The 15,897-nt window shown below is 32.7% G+C and overlaps 1 protein-coding gene across 9 annotated transcripts in view; it reads left to right on the top strand.

The window, feature by feature from the left end:
• LOC106881484 (nesprin-1) overlaps nucleotides 1-5,089 on the top strand; it is an 811,219-nt gene extending 806,130 nt beyond the window's left edge. For 8 of the 9 annotated variants that reach the window (XM_052966929.1, XM_014931893.2, XM_014931887.2 and 5 more), the window contains one exon: nucleotides 3,506-5,089. In XM_052966929.1, coding sequence (XP_052822889.1) covers nucleotides 3,506-4,118 — 613 coding nt within the window. In that variant the 3' untranslated portion in view covers nucleotides 4,119-5,089. The remainder of the gene's footprint in view (nucleotides 1-3,505) is intronic. The other variant, XM_052966930.1, reaches the window with a different exon arrangement.
• The last annotated feature ends 10,808 nt before the right edge of the window (nucleotides 5,090-15,897 follow it).

Genomic DNA, 15,897 nt, shown 5'->3' with positions numbered 1-15,897 from the left:
ACACACATATACATATATCTATATATGTTGTAGAAAACAAACTGTTGTGTTTTCAACCCTGTATAAATGAACATTTTTCTACTATAACAAAAGCCACTCTGATGACTAATATTGCATTGTTAGAGGTGCACTTGACAATAAAAAGTCATTTCTGTTTCTGTTATTCTGCTTATAAACAAACATTGAAATATAGAACATTTTTGTAGTCTAAGTACTAAAAATTAATCCATACATAATTAATACCATCTAATTAAAAATTCTCAAAATGTTTTCTTTTCAAGCAGAACTATGGTATATGTGTGTAATGTGTGTGTGTTTGTGTGTAATAGCCAATGACAAATTTTTGTCACTCCTGTTAGTAAGCTATACCTCTCAGCTTTATCTTCTAGCTAATTCTGCTTTGAATGCTTACAATGAACATCTCTCATTCCTTTCAAATCTTTTTTTACCAAATCAAATCTGTTTAGCACATATATTAAAATTAAACTAATTATATATTAATCTAAGCACAAACCTTTCCTCACATCCTCTGAAATGCCACAAGTTACAGCAACAGTGAGTATTAATCTGTAAAATTGGTGTATTCTTAATTCTTTAGTGAGTTTTAGATATAAGTATGTTTTTAGGGAAGAATAAAAGATGATTATTATTTTTAATAAGAATTATAACAAATGTTTTCCATCAATATATTTTTGCTCATTTTGTAAATATATCTGCTTTGAAATATTGTTTTTCTTAAGTTATTTCTTTGATTAATGTATTTATTTGTTTCCATTTACTGATTGAATTAAGAATCGAATAATATATTACTGCTATTTTACTTTAGGCATTTTTATATTAAAATTTTGCTCTGTTTCATATTTCAGTAATATTTGTAAATTAAATGTAATGGAATATCATCTTCTAATGCTGTAAAAGTTAATTTTGAAAAAAACTGAATTTGATATTTTAAGCTTAGCAATAATTTGCTAGTAATTTACTAAGGTTGTTTGATGTAAAACTTAAATAAAAGATATTGAGTTATAATTTAAGAGAATATAGTCATTGAAAAGAAACTAGAAACATGGCTGATATTACACACACACTATTCACATGTACTGTAACAAATGCTTAACAAAGTAGCATAATCATGTGACTTCTTACAACAAATCAAATTCTCATAATAATTTGAATACATTGGGCACAAATTGAATTGAATGAAGTTTGCTAGCAATGGCCACATCTTTATATTCAGTGTTCCAGTTATGTAAATACATATTAAAAACTGTATGAAATGAAATGTTTATATATGTTCATACATGTCTCTATGCAACATAATGATGTTTCCATGAGCCACAAAAGCTTGTGAAACTAATGCTTTTTAGCTGTTGGCAAAGTCAATAGCGTGAAGCAAATGAGAGAGAAATTTTTCCCCTTGACAAGATGTTAGCCAGTTGGCAGTTACATTTCTAAATGTAGAGAATATTCCCAACAGATAGATGAAATAAAATGGTTATATACAGAATTAAGCATCTCATGCTGAATTGCTTTAAAAACCAGTTGCAGATATGGTAGTCAAATATATTATCCTTTTAGACTATTTCACCTTCACATGTATGTATTAAAAGCAAGTTTATAACTCAATGAAAAAGCCTCTATGGAGTCACTTTACTTGAAATAGCAGCCAAAATAACCTCAAATCATAGCCCACTATTTTCAATGAAGAGATATACACTGGAAAATATATTCCTTCATATGAAAATAACAAGATGCTTGTGGCTGGTACAAGGTCTGATCAAAAAGTATCAGTATTGTTGCTATGGTAATGGAGTTAAGGTATGAAGCTGCTTGGCACAAACTGACCTTGAACTCTGTTGCACTTGCACACCAAGTTATAATGTTCTCGCTCACTTCTATTGTTTATAGCTGAGCTTGGAAGTAAAGTGTGGTCATTTCAAAAAGGAGATTAAGCTTCAGCTGCACAGGATCTCTTTGATTGTGTTGAGGAAGACAAAAACCTTTTGAAAATTATCATAACAAGTAACAAATTGTGGGTTTATGACTATGATCCCAAAACCAAGGTTCAGTCCTTGCAGTGGAAAACTCCAACATGATTTCAAGATGTTGAGAAAATCTAAGAGAATGCAATAAGACAGCTACTCATTATCCCCAAAAATGAGTTCCAAGAATGCTTTCATCAATCGAAACAATGCTAGATAAAGTGTGTGACTTCAGAAGAGGACTACTTTGAAGGAGATTAAATGCCAAATTGGAGTTTTTAGTTTTCTTTTTATAGCACCAGTCCCAATACTTTTTGATCAGACCCCATATGTTTTTTTTTTCATAGATTTGCAAGATCAGAGATGACTTGGAAAGCATTTAAATCAGACATTCAGCCCAAATATTCTACCTGTTTTATATTTAAACTGGCCAGATCCAGCCTCTCACACTAACTCCACAATGTCATTCTAAAGATAAACAATCATGTCATCAAAATCTTGAAGTTACAAGATAATGCATGATTAATTCAAAACAAAGCTAAAGGTTTAAACTTTATGACAAAGAAGAAAATTAAATGCAATTCATTCTTAGAAACAAGTGAAAAATTTTCTTTAATATTATGAAAATGACATTTCAATTTAGTAATTAAACAGGTCATATCCAACCCAAATATTCTATTTATTTTATGTTCAAACTAGCCAGATCTGGCCTTCACACAAACATACAATGCCATCCTAAAAATAAACACAATCACATCATTGAAAACTTGAAGCTACGAAATAATGCTTGAATAATCCAAAACAATGTGAATAAATAAGCATTACATTTGACAGAGTAATCTGAATGCTGAAAAGTTTTTTAAAAAAACACTATCTCATATGTCTCAAACAGCAGGCTTTGTAATTTAAAATTGATGTATTTCAAGTGATAATAATCATCCTCCCTCTCCTCTTTCACATCATCATCATCCGCATAATCATCATCCGCATAATCATCATCCGCATAATCATCATCCACATAATCGTCATCCACATTTCCACTTAGATATGTCAATGGCAAATAAATCTGCATAATTTATTACTAACTGTTTCATTCAATACAACTCCTTAATCGTAATCTTTTTCAATGTTCAGACCACAATCTTCTAGTTGTCTGTCACAATATCTAGTTAAAGCATGTCTGTACTATTTCTGTCTACTTAACATGTTCTATACTATTCATACTAAGTATGTTATGCTCTCATTTAAGCATTGAACAGTTATTTTATAAACAGTTTTTTTTCTTCACTATATTTTCTTTGCCTCTATTTCTGTGCTCTTGGTACATTACTGCTTAACATCCATATTTCTTTGCTCAGTTTATTTCTATTGCTTTTTCAGTATATGTGTGTGAGGGAGGGATGCATGAATGTACATATGTATGCATGTGTGAGTGTATATATATATATGTGTGTGTATGTGTGTACATACACAGCAAACATATATGACATATATAAAATATTCTGTTCTGTTTATCTTCTTTCTAGTGGCGACACTTATAATGGAAACAAAATTGAGGAAATAAAGAAAGAAGTTGAAAAAAGTGAGAATCAGCCTACTGACAGTGGCAGATCTCCAGTTGCAGAATCAAGTGACTCATCAATGCGCTCAAGAGTATTGCCTCCCATCATCCCTGTAACACTTTCTAGATCAAGTAGAGAATCGTCTCCAGCAACTGAAACTGTGCCTTCTCCAATTATACCAGCAGGACCAAAAGTAATGCCGGGTCCATCCGTCGTTTCAAGGAAGAAGAAGAAAACTTCAAGTGCAAGACAGCTATTTGTCAAAACTCCAAAATCAATGAAATTAAAGGCTGCTAAAACCACATTGCAAGATGAAACTGACATTTCAATAAAACCTCTTGCTCCTGTCCTAATTCCAGATGAGGAAAGTGTTGAATCTCCAGGAACATGTTGTTCTTCATTCTGTCGTAGAGCAGTACGTGCAGCTTTGCCACTGCAAATTCTTTTACTTTTATTACTCGGACTAGCATCTTTATTGCCAATGACTCAAGAGGATTACAGTTGTGCTCTATCAAACAATATGCGGCGATCATTAACATCAATGCTTCATTACACAGACGGACCTCCTCCAACTTAAAAAAAAAACATATATAATTGATTTCACAATTCACATTTTTTTTTTTTTTCACTTGTCCATTCTAATTTGCCTGCTGCCTTTTTCCAAATAAATATACATATTATTTGTTTTAACTCATGTTTCCACTGTCTGTATGTATGTCCACATACTAAAATTTTTGAAAAATTTTATTGGTCTTAAATACAGCAAAAGCAAACCGTTCCATGATAAAAATTTGCTAATTTTTTTTATTATAAAATCATTACATGTGTATTCGTCATATATATATATATATATATATATATATATATATATATATATATATATATACATATAAAGTTTTATTGATCTTTAATGCAAAAAAAATGACAAACCGTTCCATGCTTTGCTTGGTATTTATCATTTTATCATTATTGTATATGTTCATATATATTATTTTATTTTATTTTAATTTACAATGGGAAGGTTGGCAATTACGTCAAAATCTCAGTGATGTGGCCTTCATCAGACTGTAAATTACTTCAATTTTGTAAGTACTATATATAATTATTTAGGATTCATTTCATGGAAGGAGCAATGTAGCTGCAATATATGTGTAGTATAATATCATAGTTTTTTTGGTACACAAAGAAATATCTTTATTGAAAGTTTAATTGAGTAGGTGGAAAAAAATTAGAGAGAAGAGGAGAAGAAGGCGGAGAGGAAAATAAGAGAAGAAGCAGGTGAAAGCAAATGTTTATCACATGGAAGGGAAAGACATTTGTCTTTACTATCGGGTGATATTTCTTTATATACCACAAAAATACACTATTACACCGCACCTACATTGCAGCTACATTATTCTTCTCACAAGATGACTCCCCAAATGATTATATAAAGGACTTTTTAAACCAAAGTAATTTACACTCCAGTGAAGATGACATAGCTGAAGCATCAAAGTGACTGTCAACCATTCCTTGTAAAAATAAAATAAATATGTTGCTATACTAAAAGGTTTTGACTGATCCTTCAATTTAATGCTTTATTGTTTCTGTATATAACTACAACAAATAAAAACAAACACGTGTTTGTGTGTATGTGTGTGTACATATATGTGTGAGAGAGAGTTAAGTTATTGATATGGGAAGTAACAGGACTGCATATAGAAAGTATAGGTTTGAAGCATGTTTTTTTTTAGACAGCCTTTTAATCGAATATGCATTAGCAGATATATACAGTTAACAATCATCTGATGAGTACAGTTGAACAAATGGCTAACTGAATGAAACTATGGTTCAGATATCTAATCTTATTTATCTATATCTATAAAATCTTACATATAAATACATGTATACTGATATCCAGACACTTCTAATGGAAGTATTGAGTATTTTTTTTTTTTTTTGTGGTTTTGTCCCTCAAAACAAGTGTATACAAACATCCACGCCAGATCAGATTGGAGCCTGGTGCAGCCATCCGGTTCGCCAGTCCTCAGTCAAATCGTCAAACCCATGCTAACATGGAAAGCAGACGTTAAACAATGATGATGATGATTTTGGGAGAGTCCTTATGCGAATGCACTGTTTCTATTTCACTTCTTTATTATTCATCAGTTGGTTAACTATTTAACCAACTAACTAGTTGATTATTTAATTAATCATTCAGATAATCAATCAATTGGTTTTGTTTGTCAAAGTCTTTATGTCACTATTCATGACCGTCTCAATGACATGCTTCTCATCTCCAGGTCTAGATCTGAAGCAAACCTGAAGAAGAGAGGGTGTGTCATTAAAGAGGTCATGCATGAATAGTGATAAAAGGACTTTGACAAATACAAATGATTACTCAAACAATCGATTATTTAGTTGTTTAAATAATTAACCACTTGCTGAATAATAAAGAAGTGAAACAGAAACAGTGCATGTGTTTATTACTAACATAATGACCCTCCCAAGACACATCAAAATCTGCTTCAACGCATGAATTCACATAAAAAATCTTCCAAGCCAAATGCAAAAATGAAACATTCATATGTCGATGCCAGTCCCACTGGACTGGCTCCTGTACTGGTGGCACATAAAAAGCACCATATAAGCATGGTTGATACCAGTGCTGCCTGACTGGTTCCATGCTGGTGGCACATAAGAAGCACCATTCAAGCATGCTCATTGCCAGTGCCGCCTGACTGGCTTCCATGCCGGGGGCACATAAAAAGCACCATGGTCAATGCCAGCACCACTTGATTGGTCCCCATGCCAGTGACATGTAAAAAGCACCATTCGAGCATGGTCGATGCCAGTGCCACCTGACTGGCCATTGTGCCGGTGGCACATAAAACGCACCCACTACACTCTCAAAGTGGTTGGCATTAGGATGGGTATCCAGCTGTAAAAGCCTTGCTAGATCAGATTGGAGCCTGATGCAGGGCCCTGGCTTGCCAGTCCTCAGTCAAACCATCCAACCCATGCCAGCATGGAAAGCAGATGTTAAATAATGATGATGATGATGATTATATATATATATATATATATATGTTTTGTTAGAGGCTAAAAAAAATTTTTAATCACTTATCGTTTCAAGTGATTATAAAAATTACAAAAATATTTTTTCTTATTTCTTCTCTATTGATTCCATACTTACAACATTAAGTGTCTGAGACAAATCCCCTTCCACCCACCTTACAGCAAACCTGCGTCTACCTAGATTCTGTTTTTTGTTTGCTTACTTCTATTTTCTGTGTCGTTCTCTCTCTCTCTTTCTTTCTCTCTCTCTTTCCTTCTCTTTCTCCCTATTGTATCTCTCATATTTTTTTTTAGTTCAGTTTAATTGCAGTCTTCAGGACTATTGAATTAACCAAACAATTATATTCTGCAAAAATGCTGTAATTATATTTTCATTATTAAATATGCAAAAATATCATAAATGTATGTATATATAAATCTATATTATTTACATCAAAGTATACAAATTTTTGAATACAAAACAACACTACTACTTACATTATTGTCAAGATCTGAAATGTGTGTGTGTGCGCATGCGCGCTCGCACGTGCGCATGTATGTATGAATTTGATTTCTGCCAATAGAATTCATTAAATAAGATTACTATGTATGCATAAGAAGGGATATAAGTTCTGAAATACTAGGTAGGTCCTTTCTTCAAACAAGTAATTCATTTCACTGCTTTTCACTATTGCTAACATCTTACCTAGTTTTTCTGTTTTTATTTTTTGGTTGCATTTTTATTCATGCTTACTTACACAAACACACACACACACACAAATATATCATCCACATCATTGTAATCATTATCATTATTGTTATTATCAGTTTACAAACCCTTTTCATGCTGTCATGGGTTGAGTAGGTTGTTATGACCAGAGTCAGTTTTTACTAGGTGTTTCTACCCTGCTAAATTAATTGGATGACCACATCTTGTTTATATATTTCATTATTGGCTTAGTCTCTACAGATGGGTGCCACATCAGTTACAGAGTGTGCTAGGTGCATTACATAACCAAATATCATACTTTCAAAATAGATCCTTGCAATATAAGGAGTCAAAATGATTGTAGTGATTAATAAAGAATCTCATGAATTCCATTTCTTTTCTCTTTCTCTCATATATTATAAACTCTATAGACATGAAGGAATTCCTGAAGTAAATCCAATGATATTTATAACCATACTGGTGATGACATCAGGTAGCCAAATACTGTGAACAAGCTTTAAATAGCATACTACAAGGGGTATAGCCAAATAAAAAATTATTACTTATTCCAACTAATATCCAATCCTTGCAATATATATACATATTTAGATTATTGGAAATATGCATTGCAAAATCACATTCCAAATATTGAGATAAACATTACCAATAATAAAGTCGGTTGATCCATTATAGAACGCACAAGCTTGTACATCAATGGCTCCGAAGGATGTGACCTGAGTTTCTCAGAAAAGTGTAATATTCAATTAGTGTTTTGCAATTTTAAACTAACAATCAAAATTAGTGAATACTTGATGTATCCCTCAATATTTATTGAGGAATTTCCAGTTACCAGCTCATTTATTTCCCTACAAAATGAATTTGCTGTAGTTTAAAAGATGGACAAACAATGGAAAAAAATTATAATTATCTCTCTATGCTTTCATGTGTTTTATATGTATGATACTAAAGACATGAAAGTATTATGCTTTTTACTTGTGGAAAAATAAATGTACCACACATTGTGTGTATGACAATTGAATAGATGAATGTGTGATGCATTTCTAGTGGGTTTTTTTTGGCAACCAGTCAAATCTCCATTATTAATCACATTTGCTATTTAAATGATAATATATATGCTTATATATTATCATTCTACTTCCCTTCTCCAGCATTAAACTCAGTAATTTAAGAAATTTCAGAGAATTTTGTTCTCTGGTAAGGACAAATGTTCACCCATGCATATGTGTGTGTATTTGTGTATGCATGTATCTATGTATGTATTAACACACACACAGTAATACAATACACACATGGTAAAATTAATTATACACACTGACATAGTTGTGTGGATAAGAAGTTCCCTTCATGAACACATAATTTCAGGTTCTGTCTTATATGGCAATCTTGTGCAGCAGCCGTCTACTATGATTTCAGGTCAACCAATGTCTTATGAGTGAAATTTTGTCGACAGAAACTCATATATGTGTATCGTGAAGGCACATGTTTTAGTGGTTAGGATATTCAGCTCACAATTGTAAAGTCATGAGTTCAATTCCTGTCAGTGTGCTGTGTCCTTGAGCAAGACACTTTATTTCATGTTGTTCCAGTTCACTCAGCTGGCGAGGGTGAGTTGCATCTCTAATTTAAAGGGCCAGCTTTGTCAGATCATGCTGAATCTCCCTGAGTACTACATTAAGGGTATGCGAGTCTATGGAGTGTTCAGCCACTTGCACATTAATTACAGAAGCAGGCTGTTCCCTTCATCAGTTCAACTGGAACACTTGTCATCATAACAGAGTGCCTGTTCATATACATACATACATATATATATATATATATATATATATATATATATATATATATGTATGTATGTCTCTCTGTTTATCTGTTTGTCTGTCTGTCTATCTATCTATAGTTCAAATTTACAGAAAACAAAAGACAAAGACAGGTGAAGGAACAACAAGCAGGTGTATTAGTTTAACACTCAGAGAGAATGGAAAAGTCTTCAATGATTCAAGCCTACACTCTTCGGCAAAAAGGATTGAGAGGAAAAAGAAATGACAATGGGAAAAAAAAAGAAACAGAGAGAGAAAAAAAATGTGCTTGATTAATGCTTCGACATGATGAAATCACATCTATATTGCTTGAAAGCAATGCACATTACCAGAATTTTCAAGTCAAGTTAAATGCAACAAACAACTCTAAATTCTTGTTAGAGTATCTGCATAGATGGAGTGAGGACTGGCTAAGGGAATGTATTTCTTATTACATGTTATGCAGATCTGAAATGTATGTATTAAATGGTTTCAAAATATCATTATTTGGTTTGACTTCATTATTACAAATTTTAGATGTGTGTGTGTGTATGTACATGTGTGTATCTGATTTATATTTATATCTTCTAACATAGCTATTAAACATACAAACATAGATTAAATAAGTACCAGACTTAAAAATAAATGATGAGATTCATATAAAGGATTAAGCCCTTGAATGCAATACCCTAGTATAGCCACATTGCAATGAGTTAAATCGCTAAAATAATAAAGAATAAAAGGTTTTAGAAAAAAAACAGAAAAACAATGTTTTTAAAGTACTCAATACTACATATAGAGTGTAATTAAATATAAAGGAATACTATTTTACTAGTTTCGTTTCTTGAAGCAATAGAAATATCATCACCTTTTAATATCTACTTTTCCATACTTGGCATGGCTCAGATAAACCAGATGTCCTTCTTGCCACCAAACTTCACCCATTTCTATATGAGGTTATATTGCTCCACAGCCAGATATGTTTATACAGAAGATAGAAAGCAAGCAACATACCTTGTATGATGGTGACACTTATCTACAACAATCCTATGATGTCTATATAAGGAAACACACACACATTTATGTATATACATATACAATACGTTTCTGCTTATTACTGTCTACTAGATCTACTTTCAAGAATTTAGTCAGCACAGGTCTATAGTTGAAGACACTTGACCTATATACCATACATGACTCAATGTGAAAACAAATGTTTGGGAAGCAAGTTTGTTAACTACACAGACTAGGAAAAAATTATAACTATATTGCCCTACATAAATACTGGGTTTAGAGCAGAGTACAAGAAAACATATCGGAAGTAAAGGATGCCAAAATATTTGATACACAATAAGTGGTAAAATTATTTTAAAAATAAGACAGTATATATAATTGTCATTTTAAGTAGAATCATATTCTCAAATTATTCTTGGTTTTTACTTCAAATGTAAAGATAAGTTAGTTCACGTATGTGTGTAAACAAAAGGATAAATGCTCCACATTGAACTAGTGGATGAATAATTTCTGTTACTTGTAAAGCACTTTTAACATGATACCAATAGTTTTGGCAGAATCATTAGAGCATCAAACAAAATGTTTTATGGTATTTTCTCCAACTCTTTACATCCCAAAATTCAAATTCCAAAGTCAAATTTGTCTTTCATCCCTCTATGATCAATGGTGTAAAGTACCAGTTAAGTACAGTGGTTGATATAATTGACTAACCTTAAATCTAGAAACCATTTAACATGGTCACAGCATGTAGCTAAAGGAAGGAATGATAACATAAAATATTCAACTATCGTTTCAGTAAGACATCCATTTCTTTATATTCCATACAAACTTGGACAGTGATGTAGCATTATGTTTCCTTCTATCTCTGTAAATTTCATATTGTGAGTCTAATATGTCATTATCAAAGATGTTAGCTTAAGGAATTTGTTGCTTAGTGAACTCTCTTAGAGAAATTTGGAGTTGCTTAGTCATGGCAGGGTGTGTTACTTAGTTTTTTTTTTCTTTGCTCTTGCTATTTTTGGGAAGCAACTTAAACAGTTTTTCTGTGTAATATTTTCTGATAGCTATGTAAGCACAGAAAATCAGTATCGACCAGTGTAAGGAAGCATCTGTGTTGCCACATTCATACTTGGTGGTGGATTGAACCAGAGCATTTTCCTTTGCCCACATATTTTAGGTTTAGTTCAGGTGGGTTAAATATAGGTGATGTTTTCATTCAACCTGGACATCACTAATATTTTATTATAGTAACAACATGCATTCCACTCCAGTGTATAACGTACAATATATTATATTCCATCAATATGTGTGTGTGCATATATATATATATATATATATATATATATATATATATATATATATATATATGTTTACATACAAATGTTTAAGTGATATATAAATTGTCAATTGTGTTATTCTATAATATACAAATATATATTAACTCTCTCAAAAGTCTCCCTAATTAGAACTGGTACTCAACAATATAAGGGAAGCAACCAATATTGCAGTCCAAATCAATTGCTTCCCTTTAGTCACTTGACTGGTACCTTTGTCTTTGTATCATCTATGATTACACAAAATCTCTTTAGCACTCTCATCTAGCAAGGTACATAAACTGCCACTATTACTCAAACTATGACTGAATAATTGTGAATACATTACATGAAACCACTGGTATCCTATCAACAGAGTTCTATCATTAAAAGAATATATATGTTTATGTGTTTGTATACACACACTGTCAAATGGCAGAGGAACTCAGGAAAGTCGACAACCATCCAATACCGTAATATAGTAAAGGGTAGATGGTGCTCACCAGTCCTACAGAAGACAATTCATCTAAGAGATGGAAATCTCCGAAATAAAAATGTTCAGCAAGGACTTGCGACTATCTAATATTATTTGGCACAGAAAAAATTATGATGTGAAGTTGTTATAGCTTCATCTACAAATGACAGATAAAAAAAACTATGAATATACATACATACATATATATATGTATCATCATCATCATCATCATCATCGTTTAACGTCCGCTTTCCATGCTAGCATGGGTTGGACGATTTGACTGAGGACTGGTGCAACCAGATGGCTACACCAGGCTCCAATCTAATTTGGCAGAGTTTCTATAGCTGGATGCTCTTCCTAATGCCAACCACTCAGAGAGTGTAGTGGGTGCTTTTACGTGTCACCTGCACGAAAACGGCCACGCTCGAAATGGTGTCTTTTATGTGCCACCCGCACAAGAGCCAGTCCAGGGGCACTGGCAACGATCTCGCTCGAAAACCCTACAAGGCCAGTCAGGCGGTATTATATATATATTGTGTGTGTGTGTGTACATATACATACATGAATTTACACACTTGTAGATTTATGTATACACATTCACACACACAAACACACACATTTATGTATCATCACCACCATTTTGCATCCACTTTCCATGTTGGCATGAGTTGGGTTATTAAGAGTCATCATGCATTTTAGGGAGGGACTAAGGGACCTCATTTAATTTACACTTCATTTTTAACTTGTTTTTTTCTACTGTACAGGGTGTTTTTCTTTTTACACCAGCACTAGAGAGGTGTCATGTCCTCAGCAAGACTAAAGGACTCTCACAACCTCAGAGTATATTGGGTACATTTTCATGACACCAGCACAAAAGGGGTAGCTATATCCTCAGCACAGTTAAAAGAACCTCAGAACCCCATGCTTCTTGTCACTTCTTCTTTACAGAATGATAAGCATGAGTGATAGAGATATGTATGATAGTGATGAGATGGATGTGTGATAAGGAAGGAGTAACTCAGTATTCTGAGTTAAGTATACATATTTTATTTAAGGCAACATGACAAAAATGGCATATTGTACTTGGCTTCTGTATTTGACTAATGCTTCATTCAGAAGCATACATATATTGAGTTCTACACCAGCTTATTAGTATCACAATGTTTTAGTGAAATATATATACAGGATGGCCCCAAAATAGTTTTACAGTTATCACGTAGGCACTTTAAATTTCTTTTAAAACATTTATATACATTTAAATTTCTATCTTGTAATCATATTGTTTATGCTCATCTTAAACAGACAATGTTTAATCTCTCAGATGCTCAAAATGTCTTCCTTCAAGATTTGCAGCATTCTTCAAACCTCTTGAGAACACTCTGACACACAGTGCGGTACAAATTTCAATCTCCATCAATTTCAGTGAACGTGTCAGAAATGTAATCTTTTAATTCATTTACTGTTTTGGGATTCTTCTCATAAACCTTGTTCTTTACAACACCCCATAAAAAGAAATCCATTGGTGTCAGATCAGGTGAATGTGGTGGCCATTCGATGCTTCCCCATCTTCCAAACCAATGCTGTGGAAAGGCTTGCTTAAAGTAGTCTCTTACTGTCAATGCATAATATGGAGGTGCTCCATCTTGCTGAATAATGGTTTCATTTTTATTTTTTATAATTAAGATCTAAACTGTTAATATATGAATGCGAAAGAGATAGTTGAATAACTGTAAACCTACTTTTGGGCCACCCTGTATATTTTGCATTACATAATTCTACTAATGATGGTGTGCATAAGCACGAATCGTATATGTGTGTATGTGTATACATATGCATATGTATGTTCACATGAATATACATACTTGTGTTCACTGTGCTATTTATGAATGCTGTAATTAGTGTTTCCATTGCTATATTTTTCTCCTCATTTTATTTCTGCACAAAGCCTATATAAATATATATATATATATATATATATATACTCACTATTTCTATATCTTATGATTCATAACTTAAACAATTCTGCTATAACAACTGAGAAATTTTCATATAACATTTTGTTTTAATGTGCAAAGAGTAAGCTTGTATTTAGGATTAATAGATATATAGGTTATGAATATTAAGACATGGTATAAGATGTGCCCCAGGAAGGACTTGGTTGTACACATTTCTTGATTTAACATCCTAGTAGCCTATATATCAAACTGGTTTATACCACAGGGATAAACAATGGATAAGAATTCAAATCTCATCAAATGCTTGCTTTTTGTTTATATACATATTTGAACAATAACGATTTTATCTTTATGCACATATGCATAAAAATCAATGTACGTATAAATGCTACATATAAATTTCAGACTAGTATCAAATATACCTTAATTCAGTGAAGTACTTAGCATATTATATGTGCAAAGGCAATATCTCTTTTATTAATGAGGCAATATAAATTGTTTCAGTGCATTTGTGTAACTCCTCAAAGAAATGAGTTCTTATCTTAGAGCAGGTACAGAAAAATGTAATCAAGCAAGTAAGTATATGGTTGCTATTTACATATATATTTATATGTATGTATGTGTGAGTGTATAAATGTATAACTAGACTGATAGATAACATGCTCTCCTACAATTGTGTTTGTGTTGTGCATGTAGACAGTGTGGGAGTTGTTAGGAGTGAGTATCATTCATACTTTAAAATCAAATTTGGCCCATTATTCCAATATTTTATTGGAAATCATTGCTTTTGACCCATCAGCCAAATAACGTATAACTCTTCATGTTCCTTTTGTTTTTGGGGTCTTTTTTTACTATAGATTTAATTTAATGGATTTTTGTTTAGAAAACAGAATTAGTTTGGGAAAACAGGTGAATTACATTTCTTGTAAATAAGATATAATAGATATTTATAATGTAATTAAAAAAATTGAAACTACACTATGTAGGCACCATGTTGTGGCCCTAGGCAGATTCCATTTCTTGACTTGCTCCAATTTCTTTGTTAATAGCAACAGGGTTCTCTTATTTAGCTGTAGTAAAGTCTCAATGATAAATACCTTGTTTACACAAATTAAGATATGTTTTGTGTGATTCATACATGTCTAGTTACTATATAATTACAGTTTCTATAGGCCTGCTGGGTAGATAATAAGAACTGACCTTGGGCTACACAGCAATAACAACACACACACACACACACACACACACACACACACACACACACACACACACACACATATATTTGTTATTTTATTCATTTAATGGTTTCATTCATGGGACTACCACCATACTTGGACACCATTTTCAAGGGTTATAGTCAATGAAATCAATCAAGCTCATTATTCATTATTATAGTTTGTTATTTATTTTATTGATCTCTATCGAATGGCTAAGTTATCTTTCTACCTAAAAGAATCAAACTCAAAACACTATCCTCCTAGATGGGTTGAAGGCCAACGTCTTGCTCGTATAGTCCATCTGACATAGCTTTTACAATTTGATGTCTTTCTCAACGTCAATCACTTTATAGGGTGCACTGGGTACATTTTATCATGGCATCAGCACCAGTGAGGTTACCTTGTATCTCATAAGATTAAAGAGTCCCTAGTATTCACTCACAACCAAGCAGGCAAATAGAAAAGAGGGCAATAGCAGAAGATAAACTAGGTGTGAGAGGGTGAATGAAGAGATAATATAATAGGAAAAGCAGAATGATTAGGACAAGAAAGTGATAGAGTAGGAATAATGGAAGGGGAGAGTGCAGCATGGAGTTATGGAAGACACTGTGCTGGAGGGAATGATAAAACAGAGACAGTAATAGTGAAGAATGATGGAAGAGAAGCAGTAATGGCAACTGCATTTTTGCTGGTAAGAGAGTAAGTGATGGGTAGTAGTAGGGCTGGGCTCTATTCTAAAAGGGAGTGACATGGGAGAGAAGAATGATGATTAGCAGTACAGAAGGGTGATGGGTGGATGTATTAGATATGAACATTACACAGG

This window comes from Octopus bimaculoides, chromosome 4 (assembly GCF_001194135.2).
Source record: "Octopus bimaculoides isolate UCB-OBI-ISO-001 chromosome 4, ASM119413v2, whole genome shotgun sequence".
Classification (NCBI taxonomy): domain Eukaryota; kingdom Metazoa; phylum Mollusca; class Cephalopoda; order Octopoda; family Octopodidae; genus Octopus; species Octopus bimaculoides.
This window is presented reverse-complemented; position numbering and strand designations above follow the sequence as displayed.